This window comes from Aspergillus sclerotioniger, assembly GCF_003184525.1.
Source record: "Aspergillus sclerotioniger CBS 115572 chromosome Unknown BO94scaffold_19, whole genome shotgun sequence".
Taxonomy (NCBI): Eukaryota; Fungi; Ascomycota; class Eurotiomycetes; order Eurotiales; family Aspergillaceae; genus Aspergillus; species Aspergillus sclerotioniger.
The window spans coordinates 74,588-88,317 of record NW_020291009.1 but is presented as its reverse complement, the minus strand read 5'-3'; the positions used below and the strand labels follow the sequence as shown (position 1 = coordinate 88,317).

Here is a 13,730-nt window from a genome sequence, read left to right as displayed (position 1 = left end):
ACCTGTCGTCTCTTTCAACGATGAATCCAACTGCTACGCGAGCATGGAGGAATCCTTTGTACTACGATGTAGGTACGATGGAGATGGTCCTGGTTATTATATCATCTCCCTCTGCTTCTGCTATTTACCAATATTCACTCTCACGCCCAGATGGACAAAGGATTGCATACAACCGTCACCGATATTTTGTGCAGTGACATACTAATTAGTACCAAGCCTTCGGAGGATTTTCGTACTACTAGTAACTATGCTCAATTCCCAACTCTTTGCTCACCACACTGGACTGATCGAAAAGGAAGTGGCCGTCGCACTCGCTATGGCTTTTTCTCTCCTATGATGTCATAACAAGGCTAACACTGCGCCAGTGAATTAACTGCCCACTCTGCTCCATTACCTACTTAAGCTTCCCCAGAAATTCCAAAAGGGATCTCCTGGAGACCCGCCGCGCCAAGTCAGGACAGTCGGTTCCACTGATCAACAAGCCATGGTGATCAGCTGCATGCTACTATTCACGTCTCAAGGCGATCTCCAGAGCATCACTTGATCGACTTCCGCGATTATCCAGGAATAGGACGTGGGATTTGGCGTTGAACGGACATTTCCTGATTCCCGAAAAGGAGAATGCATATAGGCCCGGCAAGTCTCCGTACGATCTAGAGTTTCACATCAACATCTGGGACATCTGCCTTTGTCGATTTGAAAAACATGTCGATGGTAGCTTTTTGCTTTTTGTAATGTTCATTTGGGGGGCCTAACGATACATTCTAGGGCGCGGAACGCGGCTCTCATGAGCTCGAGGCATCCGCACGAAGATCTATCTACCAGATACGGATGCCCCTGATCGTGAAGCATGAAGAAAAGGCGGAGAGACAGGGAATACAATGAGTCCCGGCAATCCGCCTTGGACCATTCCCGGGTGGTGGCATATTTGCTCACAAAACAATGAGATTGTAGCCGTGTGATCTGTCAATTTGCTACTCCGTACTACTATACTTAAGTACTCCGTAGGAGCCCCTGCAGTGAGTAAGGAGTCCATGTCATACACTGCTTGTCGCCACCGCATGACTCTTGTAGTATACCTAGTACTGTAACCAGGCTAGTCGGTAAGGTTTCTTCTTGATAGAGCAAATGAGCAAATCCAGAATCCCCGCTTTTGCCATAGAATCTGAGCTCGAGCATATGCATGTTCTCTGCCTTGGGCAATTAACTAGTTAAATGGCACTGGGCGCTTAGTCACCCCAGGGTCGCCGCCTCCCGATCCGGTATGGGCGCGGTAGAGCCACCTCCGGCTGAAGCTCCGTCCTGTCAGTCTTCTGGAGCATACCACTATTTTCACGCCTGGAAGGGCTCGCTATTTGGATCATAAACCCGACTGATCAACCGTATCTTCTCTTATTCTCTGCTATTGTTCATTTTATTTCCCCTCGACACGTTCCAAGCGTGGAAAACCCAAGGCACCCTGGCAGGGATTGGCTCGGAACTCAGCAGCGATAAGTAGCATGCACCGCCACAGCCCCTATCTAGACTCCGCTTGAGGCTTCCCTTCCAATCCGCTTCCCAACCTCGGACATGCGATATGGAATCTCAGCAGGACCGTGGATTCCTGATCATGGAGCATCCCGATATGAACAACCATGATTCAGATGGCTCGGGGTCCTCGGACGAGCTTCTGCAACAGCCCTACGCTGTGAGATCGACCCCCGGTTTTCCAGAGAATTTCGACGGCCAAATCCAAACCCCAGCGACCACCATCTCCTCCTCACCTCCCTCATCCATTCCTCCCGGTCTTCCAGCATGGGCAACCGGTACACCCACACGCCCGCGAGGTGCCAGCATCGGTGCTTCGGCCGCTCTCGATAAGACCCCACCGATTGATGGCCTTCCCGTCACCGAACGTGAACTGAGGCCGCAGCGTCCGTCCGGCCCCGCCCGGACGCCCTCCAACACCTACGCGCCCCAACGACGCCCACCTCAGTATATAAGCTTCCAGAATGACCGTCAGCGAAGCTCTTCAACGAAACGGAACTCTAGACGCGACCCTAATGCACAGTACCGAGCCCAGGAGAAGGCGTATGTCCAGCGCATCCGCGCCGACCCACAGGCTTGGTACAGTCATTTCGACGAGGCCCAAAGCATGGGCGTGGCGGTTGGGGACTCAGATCTGGAAGAACCGTCGCCGTCTTCAGAGGTCCCCTTCGAAGACGATGCTTACGACCCGGACATCCAACTCTTCCTCACTGACGACAATCAACCGACGATCGAGGAACTCAAGAGCCCAAGAAATCAAGAAAGGCTGGAGTGGCATTCTATGCTTTCCTCCGTATTGAAGGGAGACGTGGTAAAACAGGAAAAGCAGCGACTGCTCGGATCCGCCGAATCGAAGCGATCGTCGGCTCAGAATAATGCAATATGGTTGGGTGTCAGAGCTAGGATGTGCGGAAGGAGCGTTGCTCTACAAAGAAAGCTCATTGAGGAATCAAGGGCTGGGCTTGGCCCCGTTATTGAAGAAATCATCAAGTTTGAGATCAAAGGTGAAACAGAGATCGGAAAGCCACCCATCAAGCAGGTTGAGGACATCGTCAGACAAATCGAAAGGTGTGAAAGCCTGTACTCTACTCACAAAGAGTTAGAAACCGCAAACCCTCGGGTTGCTTCGGAGGAGTTTTGTTCGAGTCGCGATGCTGTCTTTGCCTGGCATAACACGACGATCTTAATCAACACCGAGCTCGCTATTCTGCAAAAATGGGTTGGGAACGATGAGCTGGATTTCAGCAAGCCGAGGACCAAATCTATCAACAGCGATCTTTCTGACGAATCTTTTTTTCTTGATCGTATCATGAAGGAAGATGGTCTAAAGACGCTTCAAGGAAAGCATAACATGCTCCATGGCATTGGGGAGGTTATTCAAAAAGCCAAGAACACACTGATCGAGAACGCGAATTCCTTCGCTAAACGGCATTTGCCTCCCTATATTGAAGAGCTTCTTACTTTAATCAACTTCCCGTCGCGCCTCATACAGGAGATCATACGCGTTCGACTATCTTATGCTAAGAATATGAAAGACCCAGCTCAACAATCACCCATCTTGGTTGATCAAATGATATCGCAGTTTCAGATTCTGATGAAGGTAGCGGTGGATATAAAACAACATTACTTGGATATCGCCAGGCCCGAGCCGGGGTGGGATCTACCTCCTTGCATTGACGAAGGTTTCGACGCAGTTGTTCTGGATGCCATGAAGTATTATTTCCGGCTTCTAAATTGGAAGTTGAATGCGAACAAGAACACTTTCAAAGAAGCTGAAATCTTGGAACAGGATTGGGAGTTTTCCAACGAGGTTGGCCGTCAACTTGAGGGTGGAGATATCGAGGTTGCTGAGCAGTTCAGGTACGAAGGTGGATCCTCCATTTCAAGATGATCTACATGGCTAATCTGAACCAGTGCACTGACTGCAAAGTCAATCCAACGCCTAATGATCCACTTCGAGCGGGAATTGACGATCCGCCATAACGAGGATCCAGCCGACATGGACAAGCGATACAAGAGTGTTTTGGACTCAACCCGAATTCGCCAACGAAAACTTTATCGGTTTTCTCGGTTTCTGCGCCAGTTGTTCGAAAATGCTACCGAATATAATTTGCCGGCTGATATTGCATACGATTTCTTGGAGTCATTACTTATTTCGGATCATTTCATGATCAAATCAAATGTCTCTGTTGGTCAGAAAGGCGTCTATCTTTTTGCGCATCCCGCATTGTGGGACCGCCCTGCCGACATCCAAGCTATCTTAGGCACATCTTTCCGTGAGGATGATACAATCAAGGATACACCGCATGCACCTTATATCCTAGTGGTTCGTCCGGAAAAGCCCCTGTCCTGGGCTGGCAAGGAGATGCAATTGGGTATCATGGAACAACCCACGGACTTGCGATTGGGCAAATTGCGTCTCGTCGTTGAGGGGACGCAGCAGCGTTTGTCTAATGCTAGACATGAGCTGGCACATCTAACTGGCATCCAGCTCGATATGGCCATTGAACAACGTGCGAATCTTGGCCGAGTGAATGTGGAACTTAACAAGATCAAGAAAATTTCGTTCAAGCTGTCAATGACTATCATGGATAGCGTGGCCACCATCAGGGATCAGCTAAAACAGATAGGCGTGGAAAACCATGATTTGATTCAAGCATGCTATGCCTTTGCAACCGAGTTTGGAAAGCGTTCTTCAAATGTTGATCCCAACAGACGGGCAATGAACAGCGCGAGACTCGTCGAATTATCCCTCGATTGGGTGTCCTTCATCTGTGATGACTGTGATGCTGCTGATCGGAAGACTTTCAAGTGGGCTGTCGCTGCTTTAGAGTTTGCGATGGCCATCACCTCCAGCAGACACCTGCTGTCGATGGATGATGCGCAGTTTAGTCGACTGAGGCAGAAGGTGGCCGGGTGCATGTCGCTTCTTATATCCCACTTTGACATTATGGGTGCCCGATCGTCTCGTGCGGCTCAAGCCGAAAAGCAACGCTTGGAAGAGCGCGGTGGCTCCAGGCGGATGGGTGCAGGTCGGATCTTGACAGATGAAGAGGCGACCAAGCTGGTTCAAGAGCAGCGTGTGGCTCACCTGATCGAGATCGAGGAAAGACGTGTCGACGAAGACGCGAAGCGCCAGGCATTGGGACGGGTCTTGGAGGGCTCCAATGAAGCGGATAGGTCTCTTACGGTACTTTCGTCTTCGGCTACGAATGTCAATCTACGGTGGCAACAGGGTCAATTCATTGGTGGTGGAACGTTTGGATCCGTGTACGCTGCGATTAACCTTGACAGTAATTATCTCATGGCTGTCAAGGAGATTCGTCTGCAGGATCCCCAACTCATTCCCAAGATTGCCCAGCAAATTCGCGATGAAATGGGTGTTCTGGAAGTGTTGGACCACCCCAACATCGTCTCTTACCACGGAATCGAAGTGCACCGCGACAAGGTCTACATTTTCATGGAATACTGCTCCGGCGGATCCCTCGCCAGCTTGCTTGAGCATGGGCGCGTTGAGGATGAAACAGTCATCATGGTCTACGCTCTTCAATTGCTGGAGGGTTTGGCGTACCTGCATCAGGCTGGCATTATTCACCGCGATATTAAGCCCGAGAATATCCTGCTTGATCATAACGGTATTATCAAATATGTCGATTTTGGAGCTGCCAAGATCATTGCCCGTCAGGGTAGAACTGTTGCCCCCTTGGATGCCTTCGCTGGTGCAGGTCATAAGGACGCTATTGTTCCCAAGGAACCCCAGCTGGCTCACAACAATTGGGGCAAAAACCAGAAGACTATGACCGGCACCCCTATGTATATGTCTCCCGAGGTGATCCGCGGAGATACTACCAAGCTTATCCATCGCCAGGGAGCAGTCGACATCTGGTCATTAGGATGTGTGATCCTGGAGATGGCTACAGGTCGTCGCCCTTGGTCCACCCTGGATAACGAATGGGCCATCATGTACAACATTGCCCAAGGGAACCAGCCCCAACTGCCACCACGAGATCAGCTCAGCGATCTAGGCATCGACTTCCTCCGTCGATGCTTCGAATGCGATCCATTGAAGAGATCCACTGCAGCCGAACTCCTTCAACATGAATGGATCGTATCAATCCGCCAACAGGTCGTGCTTGAGCCACCAACCCCTGGCAGTGACAACAGTGGCGGTAGCTCTACTTCGGGCAGTCGTCAAAATTCGGCATATCTATGAACCCGGATTTTCCAGGATTTCGATATAGCATGATGCCACCCCTTCTTTTCTCATTCCATTACAAAAGCTTCATGATCTTCCCCATTTGCTGCCTTCACCCGAAGTTTCCCTGCTTGCGATCAGCCATTCATACACGAGAAGATTGCATTTGATACCCCTCCTTATACATTCATTACTACCTGTCCCGCTCACATATCTCAGTTGTACTGTTCAACTTTGCTCTTTACTTCTTTGCTCGTGGAAGTTCCCTCGATAGCTATATAACATTGCTGTAGTCCAGGATGGGCTTGGTTCAACTACTAACATCTATTGATTGTAATGATGCTCAAGAAAACGCAAGAGCATACATAGTTCCACTATATATACATCTATAATTTTGCTATACCAAAATACTATAGTTGTAACTTTAAACACGCACGCTTGCCAGATTAGTACATACTATTCATATCAGCAGACGCGCAGTAATTCCTTCAATGATAAAGCTCACTTTGAAACTATCAGGGAAATGCAAAATACTTTTGTTTTCTTTTCGGGGAAGAAAAGTCAAGTACGAGGAGGGGAATGAATGCGAATGCGTGGCAGAACGAAGACATCGAATGGATAAATATATGAATATATCCTCGTTCAGGAAGTCCCTGTGATATAACCCCTGCACATCAAAGGGGAACGCTACCGCTACCAGATAGACCGATCATGATTATGAGAGAGAAAAAAAGAGAGAGAACAAAGCAAAGGTACTAAATCAAACAAGAGCAAAAGTCCAGATGTGACGAGCCCGTGCTCGTCCCGATACCGCTGCCTGTATCGATAAATGAACCCCACCGCAAGCATGAGTAAGTGTCACCTGAATGAGAGAAGAGGGAGAGTGCCGTGGGCCGAATCGAAATCCATATCATGTCAACCAAACCTGCGCCATCCGGAAGAAGGAAAGAAAAATCGTCATCGCGACATGAAAACAACAGAGCGGGGTAATAAGTCGGTAATTTTGACATAGAGAATAGTGATACCGTGAAATTGAACCCGCCGTAGACAGAAGCCATCGCAGCCAGGGAGGCGAGAAGTGAACATAACCATGTAATAGCCATTAGAAAGGAGTAGAAGCATGCGAAATCAGCAGGAAGTAAGAAGAGTCTTGGTGGGGTCAACCGCCGGGGAATATCGCACAAAAATCAACGGAACTCCATGGCAGGCGCGCAACCATGATCTTGGACATGCCGGAGTTCGAGTTGTTGAAATCTAAAGACAAAGGGTCAGCGTCAACCATCGGAAACTCCCCGAAACTAGGCAGGAATACGTACTTCTCGCTTTTTGCGTGAAAGTATATCCCAGCTACCGTTCCTTCCACTTGATTGAAGCAGATATAGTAGAAGCCTTCGAAACTCGCCCCGGAAATCGATCGTACACGATGATCAGGGACGAGGAAGTACTCTTTCCACCGCATGAATATGTGGTCACGCTGGGCATAGTTCCACAGTGTGAATTCCTGCCGCTTGTTCTGCTTCACATGCGACCTCCAAGGAGGAAACTTGGCCCAATGTTGCATATCGGATTTTTCTGTCGCACCCCATGCTTCATTTCTGGTTATGAAGGAATGCTTAGGTCCGATAATTTCCCCCTCGAAAAATGTTGTTAGAGTCGGGTGATCCTCAGTGAGACCTGAAGGTAACACAATTAGAATTGGTCCCAGCCGGATGTGTGGGGGCGTTCACGAACCCTGTATGCGGAGATATCCACAGAGATAGGACTCGAGTATATCAACGTGCTTGATCTCCACATCAACACTATATACATGACTGTCTGATTGCTGTGTGCCAGTAAACTTGCTCCCCGGGCGCAAAAAGGAAGACGTGTAATTAGGAAGAAGCTATCGCAATTAGCAAGGGAGATCAGATGAGAGAATGAATATATTAGATCTCACATACCCGAATGTTGGAGAATTCATAGCTTAACAAGGAAGTAGCCGACGGGGAAGGGACTGATGACGATGGGGCGACAGAGCATGACGGCTCCGCAGCAGGGCTCAGTCTCCTCGCAGCTGGTTCCTCTTCAGGTATTCCCACGCCTTTCATGGGGACACTAGTTACTGACTCACCCCTCACGGGGTCCGCATTTGAAGAAGGGATTGCATCGTCGGATGGAGTCAAGGCGGTCTGTGTTGATGCGACGGTTGGCGAGAACGTGCTATCGGGAGCATCACTCTCCGCGATTGTCGTGGATGATTCCCGCGAGTCTCTCAAGGAAGATAATCTCTCAACTTCGGGGGGGCAGGTAGAGCGAGCGGAGATTTCTTCAACGATTGAGGAAGCAGTCAAGAGTGGTGTGTTGTCACTCGGGGTCGGCATTGGAGGCGGATTAAGGAAGGAATGACATCGGATCCGATTAAATTGCAGTTCCCACCGATAAGACGAGGAGGGAGAAAAAAAGGTCAGGCGGAAAAGGCAAGCCTGATACAACCACAACAGGGGTGGCTCAAGGAAAAGGGGGGGTGGGAGGAGCACACAGGGCGGAGGGGCTAGGATGAAACAGGAACCGGACAGCGTATCGGGGGGAGGGGATGAGATGAATGTGACCAAAGTCAGAAGCAACAGAAGATCTCCTGGTAGGGGACGGGAAGAGCAGAGGAGAGAGAAGTTGAAGAAAGCAGCGGAAGATGGCGCTGAGATGGCCTCGGTGGTGGTGCTGCGTAGTCCGGGGCGGGCGAGGCACTGCCCAAAGAGGAATCGGCCGACTGATCATGCGAGCGCGGGGGAGGCAAATGGGGCAAACGGCGCCTCGGGCGGTTATTCGAGCATTTTTGCAGGTTTCCCACTGGCACGCCCTCCCTTGCAGTCCGACTCTTGTCTCCCGACGGACGTGGCCCGCTACATTATTTCCTTCCTCCCATGAGGGCCCTGCAGGCCCGCTATTCTTATTTCCGTTTTCATCGTACCGGTACTTGCTTCTTGCTTCTTTTTTTCTTTTTTTCTTTTTTTCTTTTTTCTTTTTAATTCTTTATTATGTACTTCACAGTTCACGCACACACACGTCGTTGGGTATTTCGATTCCTCGCTACCTTGGCCCTGGTGGCGAGCACTAATTGCGTCATCGCCTTCTGCTATGCTAGGTAGTCGCTTGCCATCTGGCATCTCAGCATTCCAACTGCCTGAGAATTTAATGGGAAAGGGGGAAAAAAAGTTGTATATCCACCGCGGCAGCAATCCAATAGCGAACGCCTGTTATCTTCCGAGAATAACTGCATGTTTTCGATAATCCATAACCGCAATAATTTAGATAGGTTTGATCTGAAGTCGGAGCAAATTAGACGCGGAGCTCCCAAAGCAATGAGTGAGCCGGATTTACCTTGAAATGCAGCGAAATAAGTGAGAAGATGAGAGCCTTCAGGTCCTGGACCAGATAGTAGAAGACTCGCAGGCCTTCCGGGTCCGCAGACTCAGTCACATCTACCAATGAGCCGATTTTCGCGGTCTGTGCCATGTGTCAGGACCTGCGCGTCGCCAGCTATGTTAGTGGAGCAATTGACGCACCTCGAAGGAGATATGCTCGTTCCCAAGCCGTATTTCGAGTTCCTGACGCCCATCCTTGTTCTTCTGAGGCCACTTGGAATCATCCTCCCTGCTCCGTATCAGCACGACCACCCCTCAAATCGCCCTTGAAACTCAGCGGACGACTCACTTCATGATCTCGCTCTCTTTAATAATGCGCTTCACTTCTTGGATCATCGACGCACTTACGCACACTGTAGTATTGCCGATCAGCGACGATGTGTAATCGGGGGTTCCTTGTCTAGCACTCACTTTCTTTGCGGATCAGGGAGTCATTGCGGTAGTTGGAGTTGTTCGCATATCGTACGGCTGCGCTGCGGCCATCGCCAATGGTGCGGAAGTCGAATTCTGAGGCCGTTAATAGCAGACTCAAGAGATAGCATCACCACCGGGGACTAACCTAGGAACTCATGTCCAAACCGCCCAGAGTGACCTGAGCTGCGGGACTGTCAGCAGCTGAGGAAACCTGGGCTACACACGGGTCGTCCTTACTAGTAGCGGAGGTAGAAGGGATCACCTGGAGTCGTCATGATGCGTGCGCCGGGCCTACGAGAAGGGGGAATGAATGGGAGGACTGAGTGATCGTAGCGCGTCCTTGGATGGAATTGCCCGGTTTGCAGGGTTGGGTTGATCCAGGCGGGCTTAGTCATCCACACACTCCGGACAGCTTGCTCCGCCGCGCAAATGGCCAGGTTGATACTCAATGTCCCCGGATTGTCAACATTCGCTCTGATGAATGCTAGGCAGGTGAGGGGCGTCGAATTGCACTATTCCTATACCCTCTACTTCCTTCGAAACATCCTGGGGAGAGTCGTTCCAGTCCGTCCTCCCCGCCCTTCCCCTGACCGGCCCAACCAACCACCTGTACTGACCACTTGGTCCAGCTCTCCTCCCTCCTGAACCCTTCCATATACCGGCCATTCGTTCGCACCGCTCGATCACCATGGCGTCCTTTCTCGAAAATGCATACAGCTTGGTCCACCAGGACAATACTGCTGATCAACCCTCTCTGCAGGAGCTGAAAATGCAGTTGGAAAAGGGTACCGATGAGACCAAGATGGAGACAATGAGGCGGATCATCACGATTATGCTCAATGGCGACCCGATGCCCCAGCTGCTCATGCATATCATTCGCTTCGTCATGCCGTCCAAAAGCAAGCCACTCAAGAAACTCCTATACTTCTACTATGAGATCTGCCCGAAACTCGACGCGAATGGCAAGCTCAAGCAAGAGATGATCCTGGTTTGGTAAGGAACACGGCGCACCCCGACCTTGTATTCCATCCGCTCTAACAGGCGACCTTTTGCGCAGCAACGGTATCCGTAATGATCTCCAGCATGCCAACGAGTACATTCGAGGAAACACACTGCGATTCTTGTGCAAGCTCCGCGAACCGGAACTCATCGAACCCCTCCTCTCGTCCGCCCGCTCCTGTTTGGATCACCGCCACGCATATGTTAGAAAGAACGCTGTCTGGGCTGTCGCTTCCATCTTCCAGCACTCGGAGTCGCTCATCCCAGATGCTCCGGAGCTCATCCAGGCCTTCCTCGACACGGAGACCGATGGCACCTGCAAGCGCAATGCATTCGCGGCCCTCATGTCTATCAGTCACCAAAAGTCCCTCGAGTACCTGTCCTCTACGTTCGACAGCATTCCAAACACGGACGAACTGCTCCAACTGGCCGAACTCGAGTTTATCAGAAAGGACGCTGTGCAAAATGCCCAGAACAAGGTGGGTTTCCGGAGACCAACACCGTTCGGCCGTCTGCTAATGACCAGTAGGCACGGTATCTGCGGTTGATCTTTGACCTCCTTGATGCGTCAACGAGCACTGTCATCTATGAAGCTGCGACATCTCTCACGGCGCTCACCAGCAACCCCGTGGCCGTAAAGGCTGCGGCGAGCAAGTTGATCGAGCTTTGCATCAAAGAGGCTGACAACAATGTCAAGCTTATCGTCCTCGACAGAGTTGACCAGCTACGTATCCGCAATGAGGGTGTCTTGGACGATCTTACTATGGAGATTCTGCGTGTTCTCTCTAGCCCGGACATCGATGTTCGCCGGAAAGCCCTTGGTATTGCCTTGGAGATGGTCTCGAGCAAGAATGTGGAGGAGATCGTCATGCTGCTTAAGAAGGAGCTGGCTAAGACCGTTGATGAACAATACGAGAAGGTAAGTTCGTCTATATGCCAGTGGCACAAAATACTGACCATCACCCAGAACAGTGAGTACCGTCAATTGTTGATCCAGTCGATACATAACTGCGCCATCAAGTTTTCAGAGATCGCGGCTAGCGTTGTCGATCTTCTGATGGACTTCATCGCCGATTTCAACAACAACTCGGCCGTTGATGTGATCTCGTTTGTTAAGGAGGTTGTTGAGAAGTTCCCTGCCCTCAGAACTTCTATTGTCGATCGCTTGGTTTCTACTTTGAGTGAGGTCCGTGCTGGCAAGGTCTATCGGGGCGTCCTGTGGGTTGTCGGAGAGTACTCTTTGGAGGAGAGGGACATTCGTGAGGCCTGGAAGCGCATCAGAGCAAGCCTCGGAGAAATCCCCATCCTCGCTTCGGAGCAGCGGCTTCTCGATGAAGTACCTGAAGACGCGGCGCTTAAGGAGCAGATTAACGGTCATTCTAAGCCGTCGGCTCCAACCGGATCACGAAAGGTGCTGGCTGACGGCACCTATGCCACGGAAAGCGCTCTGACCAGCCAGTCTGCTGCTGCTGCCCGGCTTGAGGCTGTCAAGGCTGCTCAGAAGCCACCCCTTCGTCAATTGATCTTGGATGGCGACTACTACCTTGCTACCGTCCTTTCGTCTACCCTTACCAAGCTGGTGATGCGCCATTCAGAGGTTTCTGAAGATGTTGCTCGGACCAACGCCCTGCGTGCTGAGGCTATGCTGATCATGATCTCTATCATCCGTGTCGGCCAGTCGCACTTCGTCAAGGCCCCCATCGACGAAGATTCCGTAGACCGCATTATGTGCTGCGTGCGGTCGCTTGCTGAATTCTCCCAGAAGAAGGAGCTGGAGACTACCTTCCTGGAAGACACCCGCACAGCCTTCCGTGCCATGGTCCAAGTTGAAGACAAGAAGAGGGCTGCTAAGGAGGCCGTTGAAAAGGCAAAGACTGCCGTACAAGTTGATGATGCCATTCCCATTCGGCAATTCACTAAGAAGGCAGCTCTGGAAGGTGCCGAGGAGATCGAGTTGGATCTGGCCAAGGCCACCGGCGGCGACTCAACCGTGGAGACCGTGTCCTCGAAGCTGAGCCGAGTTGTCCAGCTCACTGGCTTCTCGGATCCAGTCTACGCCGAGGCCTATGTTACCGTTCACCAATTCGACATTGTCTTGGATGTCCTCCTAGTTAACCAGACTCTCGAGACCTTGCAGAACCTTAGCGTCGAGTTTGCGACTCTGGGAGACCTCAAGGTAGTTGAGCGGCCCACAACGCACAACCTAGGACCCCGCGACTTCTTGAATGTGCAGGCTACAGTCAAGGTGTCGTCGACGGACACGGGTGTGATTTTCGGCAACATTGTGTACGACGGCGCGAGCTCGACAGAGTCGCATGTTGTTATCCTGAATGACATCCACGCCGACATCATGGACTACATTCAGCCTGCCCATTGCACCGAGACGCAGTTCCGGACGATGTGGACCGAATTCGAATGGGAGAACAAGGTTAACATTAACTCTAAGGCGAAGAGCCTGCGCGAATTCCTCAAACAGCTGATGGAGAGCACCAACATGGCCTGCTTGACGCCCGAGGCATCTCTCAAGGGCGACTGTCGGTTCCTGAGTGCCAATCTATATGCCCGGAGCGTATTTGGTAAGTACCCGACCGGATTCATGTGTGCGGGTGGCTGCTAACTTGGAATGTTACAGGCGAGGACGCCCTTGCGAACCTGAGCATTGAGAAGGAGGGAGATGACGGGCCGATCACCGGCTTTGTACGGATAAGAAGCCGTTCTCAGGGTCTGGCCTTGAGCCTGGGGTCTTTGAAGGGCCTCAAGGCGACCGCAGCATGAATAGAGTATCCCCTTTGAGCCGTATTTGAATAGCCACTACCAGTACCCTTATTGTTACATGACCCTCCCGTTCAATTTTCCACTGCGCTTCTTACCTCTTCTGTGTTCTTCTAATGAACGAATTTGTTGACTATATGCACCTCTTACTCTTTTGTTCTGGATGAGAAAAGACTATCTTTCAATGGAAGAACCCAAATTTGAATGACGCTTTCTTGTATGTACTACACTGCCATGGCAATCCATCCCCGGCGGTGGTCGGGCTTTCTTTTGATGCCGTCATTGACTGCACGATCCATTTTGTAACACGTTGGCCAAGCACGTCCCTGCATCCCTGCATCCCCGCAGCCCCCCGCAGTCGATGCGATGCCTCGGCTGTTCTGACAGCTGATTGATGCCCTGGCCCGATCCCGATCCCGATC

General features: G+C 51.1%; 4 protein-coding genes across 4 annotated transcripts; 2 read left to right on the top strand and 2 right to left on the bottom strand.

Annotated features, from left to right (window-relative positions):
• Positions 1 to 1,336: 1,336 nt before the first annotated feature.
• sskB (putative MAP kinase kinase kinase SskB) lies at positions 1,337 to 6,130 on the top strand. The gene is made up of 2 exons (XM_025612039.1): positions 1,337 to 3,387; positions 3,442 to 6,130. The coding sequence occupies exons 1-2, from the start codon at positions 1,577 to 1,579 to the stop codon at positions 5,738 to 5,740; spliced, it is 4,110 nt and encodes a 1,369-aa protein (XP_025465864.1). The 5' UTR covers positions 1,337 to 1,576; the 3' UTR covers positions 5,741 to 6,130.
• A 515-nt stretch (positions 6,131 to 6,645) lies between these two features.
• BO94DRAFT_117770 (GID4/VID24 family protein) lies at positions 6,646 to 8,236 on the bottom strand. The gene is made up of 4 exons (XM_025605551.1): positions 7,663 to 8,236; positions 7,454 to 7,604; positions 7,039 to 7,396; positions 6,646 to 6,976 (listed from the first exon to the last, which is right to left on the bottom strand). Exons 1-4 carry the CDS (start codon positions 8,080 to 8,082, stop codon positions 6,910 to 6,912), a joined length of 996 nt encoding a protein of 331 aa, XP_025465863.1. The 5' UTR covers positions 8,083 to 8,236; the 3' UTR covers positions 6,646 to 6,909.
• Positions 8,237 to 9,037: 801 nt separating this feature from the next.
• Positions 9,038 to 9,812, bottom strand: BO94DRAFT_469475 (mago nashi family protein; the record flags this gene model as incomplete). Its single annotated transcript, XM_025608289.1, has 6 exons — positions 9,038 to 9,205; positions 9,265 to 9,352; positions 9,413 to 9,476; positions 9,535 to 9,630; positions 9,683 to 9,720; positions 9,775 to 9,812. 6 exons carry the CDS (start codon positions 9,810 to 9,812, stop codon positions 9,038 to 9,040), a joined length of 492 nt encoding a protein of 163 aa, XP_025465862.1.
• A 413-nt stretch (positions 9,813 to 10,225) lies between these two features.
• On the top strand, positions 10,226 to 13,311 carry BO94DRAFT_547584 (coatomer subunit beta; the record flags this gene model as incomplete). The annotated part of the gene is made up of 5 exons (XM_025613339.1): positions 10,226 to 10,530; positions 10,595 to 11,015; positions 11,066 to 11,455; positions 11,504 to 13,112; positions 13,169 to 13,311. 5 exons carry the CDS (start codon positions 10,226 to 10,228, stop codon positions 13,309 to 13,311), a joined length of 2,868 nt encoding a protein of 955 aa, XP_025465861.1.
• Between the last annotated feature and the right edge of the window lie 419 nt (positions 13,312 to 13,730).